The following is a 5,002-nucleotide window of genomic DNA, read 5'->3' as shown; positions in this document are numbered from 1 at the left end:
TTGTAATGAATTAGTGGCACATAAGAAAATATGCAAAAACATGTGTATCAAAAAATCTTTACGAAAATATTTTCTTATATAAGATACTTACCATAATGAGAATTAAAATTTATAATATTTTCATAAAATTTAATTAATGAACGACATAAAATTATAAATAAAAATGAGAGACATTTAATATGATGGCATTAAATAGGGCCTAGGGACTCAAATCAATTTTTAATCTTGTATAAGACATTTTTCTAAACTTCATCTTATTTAAAGATTAAAATCTAGCATTTTATTTTTTATTTTCTATATGTAGACACTCCTAAATTTGGACCCAAGAACTTAAAGCTAAAGTTAGTTTAATTTGTGTAATACCAGATAAGATAGCTGTCATGCACTTAATGCAGATTGAATTATGTTGAATTGATCTCAAACAAGAAGCTGTAAAAAATGTGAGCCGCTTGAACTCTTGGTTGAAACTTGAAACTTGAAACATTAGTGCAAGAATAGTAGTAGTCAAAGCAGCTTTTCAGTGGCAAATCACACAAAAACATATGCATATATTACATGACACTGAACCTAACACTTATATTGCAAGATGCTAACTAAAAGTAGCACCAATCACTCATACGCTCATATGTATGTAGTTTTAAACTGTTAAGTATGTATGTAGTGCTTTTAAACTGTTTAGGGGCACGAGGGTAATTGTAGAATTCATATTCATCGACGGCTATCGATCAAGCACTTTCCAAAAACTAATACAAACCCTTTTATTTTATTTCTTTTTCTATAAATTATAGATGGTTAAACATTATATTTGCTTTAAACCCTTTGAATAACAAGTCTCTATCATAATGCTTACTACCATGGATGATTATTCTGCGCATAATCATAGCTCATAGCTTAGTTGCTGCTGTCATAATAAAGTTAAAAGGCCTCCCTCAATTCTGCTTTTCCAGCCACCTTGACATCGACAATGTGCTTCACTTGGCGCTCACTAGGAGAACCAACCACAATTGTGTGTTTTCCAGTTACCAACTTCCTCTTTCCTTCACTATCCACAAGGCTCATTCTCTTGCACACATCCACCCCAATTGTCACATACTTTGTCTCTCCATTCTTCACCTCCACCCTTTTAAATTCCACCAGCTGCAACTTTGGTGCTCCCATCACCCTCCCTGAGCTTGCCGGTTCCCAAAACACGAGCACCACATGACCCCCGTCCCTTGGCCCGTTGTTCTTCACGCCGACAACAAGGTTAAAATTTAATTTCGCGCAATGTACTTTTGATACATCAACTAGTTTGCCTTCGGAGCTAGGGTCTGAGTCCAGTTGAGTGGTGGAGTTGGAAAGTAGAAGGTTAACATGATGAGTTGGGGTTGAGGGAATGAGTACTGAGGATGGTGCAGACTTTATGAACTTGGTGAAATTTGAATAGCTTAGACCATGACCAAACTCATAGACGGTTTTTCCAGTGTAGAATCTGTATGTTCTCCCTGGGAAGTTTCTGCTTGTGTTGGCTCTCATGTTCATGTCTGTCATTGCCACTTGATCTGCATATTCCTTTGGGTACCATGTAAAAGGAGATCTTCCAGCTACAGATGGTAAAAATAAATTATCATTACACGAAGCATATATCTTATGAGTAATTTTTCATTGTGACCATTTCATCCTACGTGCTGTTTCAAATTAATCCACTATATTGTAACACTGAATTAATAACAACCACATAACGGTTTGACAGACACACTTGGAATTTTTCAAAACTCATGAGACAAATTAGTAACATCACATGACGGTATGATAGACATATTCAAACAATTAAGAGAGGAAGAGGATCAAAACTCAACCTGGATTGTGGTCCCCAAATATGACTTCAGCAATGGCATCTCCTCCAGCTTGACCTGGATACCCTACCCATAGAATCCCCCCAATTTTGCTCAAACTTTTGGCAAAAGAAACATCAATTGGGCCAGCTGCCATAATTACCAGAATGACCTTTCCTTTTGCTGCACTAACCACTTGGTTCACAAGCTTTTCCTGAAACCCTGGCAATGTCAAGTTCTCTCTGTCAAGCCCCTCAGCTTCAATGGACTGATCAAGTCCCACTACCACCACCACTGCATCAGCTGTGGCGGAGGCCTGAGCCGCAGCCCCAATGAGGCTCTCATTGGCACATTTCACATTGTTGCAGCCCGGGGCATATTTCACGGCAGGGACATACTTCTGTACTCCTTGTAAAGGGCTAGTGTAGCTACATGGTATGCCAGCATAGTTGCTTATCATAACAGTGGTGGCATTTGCATTAGGTCCAATAATAGCCAAGCTTTTTATATTTTTAGACAATGGAAGAGCTCCTCCCTTGTTGTCAAGCAAAACTATGCCCTGCTTAGCAGCATCAAGTGCCAACATTTTATGATCCTTGGTGCACACATCAGACGGGCCAAGCTTTCCGAATTGGAGCAATGTTGGGTCACCATCAAAGAAGCCTAGCCTCATCAGGACTATGTAGTTGTATATCAAGGACTGATCTACCACAGATTCTTCAACTTTTTTTGAGCTCACTGCATTCTCTGTGTATAATCCTAGAAAATCCCCACAATTCATGTTTAAACCTGCATATCATCACATTGTAACACATAGGATCGATCAAAACACTTTCTTCTTAATTGTCACAATTTTTTTTTTTTTGGCTGCAATTAGGGGTGTTTGTGAGCTGGAAACTGATAAAATTTGATGGAAACAAAATATTGAAATATGAAACAATTGTCGTCAAATCTAATTCCGTCACACCATAATGGCGAACCTGCTTTCAAGGCAAGGGCTACTGCATCCTCAGGTGTTGCAGTATAATGGATGTCATTGTAATAAACTTCGATGGAGTCGCAATCTGAAACGATATATCTGCTCATAACATAAAATAGAGCATTCAGTCAGGCACAATGCTCATTTGATAAGGTTATTAAAGAGAAATTTGTAGTAGAAAGATAAATTACACCTCCTGAAGCTTAAGAGACAAGAAAATTACCCGTCTAGACCCCATTGACCTCTAACTACCCCTTGGAGGAGGTTCGGGTCAGCGCACGTTGGAACGCCGTTGACACGATTGTATGAACACATCACACTGCTTACATGGCCCTCCTGTACACAACTTTTGAATGGTGGCTGATATGTATCCTCCATGTCCTGCTCTGTCACCTGCAGTGAATCCAGCAGTTATGCATATATGGTCATTTGACTCATTTGTACTAAAATTTCTTGCATCTTAAGAAACATGAATTAATGACTCTAAAATTATTAAGGAAAACTAACGAAAAGTTTAAAAAAAACTTCCCTTTTAATGGAAAGCCTTTTTTAAAGGTATAGTGAATAGTACCAAGGAATGGTATAAATGTGGTTTTTAGTTAAAAGTGAACAGTACAAGGAGTGTTTTGTTAAAACTCCCAAATTATTAATGATTGGTTATCAATAAACTAGGGGTACCATTATTGATTACTGCCTTTGTATCAAAAAGTAACAAATGTATTTATTTTCATCTGCATTAACCCCACTAGATGGTTATTTAAAAAGAAAATAATAATAATAAAGGTATTGTATTCTAGCTGTCAGGCGGTATAATTGATCTCTCCATGTTATAACACGTAAATTAATTATTAATAATTTAACACTATAACTTAAAACATGAACTCGTCGCTTTCTCATAATATAACAGTGGATTAATCGATTACCTGTGCATCAAAGTGAAATCGATCAACTCCTTTCCAATTATCCACATCATAAGCAGTGTAATGCTTGCAGCAGCTTGAGACCTTCAGCCTATCACCACCAGTCTTATTCCCTTCACTCACTTCTTGCAGACCGCGGACATAATTCACCGCGTAATCTGACACCACCAGAGGGTCTTCGCCAGGTGTTTCTTGTCCGCGACCCCATCTAGGGTCGCGGAACACATTAACATTAGGACTCCAGTATGTCAACCCGGCTAGGCCAACATTGTACATGGCCCTAGCCTCAGTTGACACAACCTGGCCCATCTTTAGCCACAGTGATTGGTTAAAACTAGCAGCGGATAGAATCACCGCTGGGAAACTAGTGGCACCAGGCACTGTGCCATTAAAACTAGTTCCCGGGCCAACATTAGACACGCCATGAAGTGCCTCGGACCACCACTCATACGCTGGCACACCTAGTCGAGCAATGCCTGTGCTCTTATCTACTAGCTGTATCACCTTTTCTTGGAGCGTAAGGCGCGACACGAGGTCCTTGGCTCGCGTCTCATAAGGAAGGGAAGTGTTGCAGAAAGGAAATTGGCTAGTTGCTGAAGCTCTATTGTCACATGCAAATTCTTGTGTAAAAATGGGAAGTATTTGGAGAAATGTAAAAGAAAGAAACAAGAGGATTTGGATTCGAATTCGAATTTGGATTTCGTTGTTCATGGCTTCTCTAATTCTTTGGGTTTAAACCAACTGGTTGGTGGATTTAAGCACATGCATTGATGCTATTTATACTAGAAGCTCTATAAGTCGAAGTGCTAAAAAAGAGGATTGTTGCTTGTGAAACAAGAAAGGAGAATGCTTAGAGGAAGCAAAAGCTTCTTTTAGTACATGGACAGTCATGACTCATGGACCAACAAATTATGGTCCCAATCTTGGTGGGAGCAAAGATGAAATAATCAATGTAGGCAAACTCAATGTCAACACTTATGGCTGATTTATTTATGGGATTTGTAATTTTTTTGTTTGTTTGTTTGTTTTGTTTTGTTTTATAAAATCAGATTTATTCTAGAATCAAGAATTATTATGTATCTGACCATCACAAAAGCAAGATAATTATTATGATCTTGAATTTTCATTATCAGGAAATTACTAGTTTTAAAAAAAAGTTTATTATGCGTTCTTTATTATTACTTTTTGAAGTACTAATAACAACTCCTTATATTAAACTCAAAACATTTTCCTACCTAAATTCAAGTATATTAAATATGGATCTCCGTTAACATCACAAAGTTAAATCA

General features: G+C 37.8%; 1 protein-coding gene across 1 annotated transcript; it reads right to left on the bottom strand.

Moving 5' to 3' along the window:
• Positions 1-744: 744 nt before the first annotated feature.
• LOC103447119 (probable beta-D-xylosidase 5) lies at positions 745-4,482 on the bottom strand. Its single transcript, XM_008386295.4, has 5 exons — positions 3,717-4,482; positions 3,017-3,186; positions 2,795-2,892; positions 1,839-2,603; positions 745-1,583 (listed from the first exon to the last, which is right to left on the bottom strand). The coding sequence occupies exons 1-5, from the start codon at positions 4,422-4,424 to the stop codon at positions 916-918; spliced, it is 2,409 nt and encodes an 802-aa protein (XP_008384517.3). The 5' UTR covers positions 4,425-4,482; the 3' UTR covers positions 745-915.
• Positions 4,483-5,002: the final 520 nt, after the last annotated feature.

Source organism: Malus domestica, chromosome 05, assembly GCF_042453785.1.
Source record: "Malus domestica chromosome 05, GDT2T_hap1".
In the NCBI taxonomy this organism is placed as follows: domain Eukaryota; kingdom Viridiplantae; phylum Streptophyta; class Magnoliopsida; order Rosales; family Rosaceae; genus Malus; species Malus domestica.
The sequence above is the reverse complement of the archived record's forward strand: the minus strand, read 5'-3'. Positions and strand labels throughout refer to the sequence as shown.

What these genes read in the sequence shown, in the direction of transcription:
- LOC103447119 (XM_008386295.4), bottom strand. Translation starts at nt 4,424, where the DNA reads ATGAACAACGAAATCCAAATTCGAATTCGAATCCAAATCCTCTTGTTT. An exon ending in GGTCAATGGGGTCTAGACGG is followed by an intron (nt 2,893 to 3,016) that starts GTAATTTTCTTG and finishes TGTTATGAGCAG; the next exon opens with ATATATCGTTTCAGATTGCG. An exon ending in AGCCCTTGCCTTGAAAGCAG is followed by an intron (nt 2,604 to 2,794) that starts GTTCGCCATTAT and finishes GATGATATGCAG; the next exon opens with GTTTAAACATGAATTGTGGG.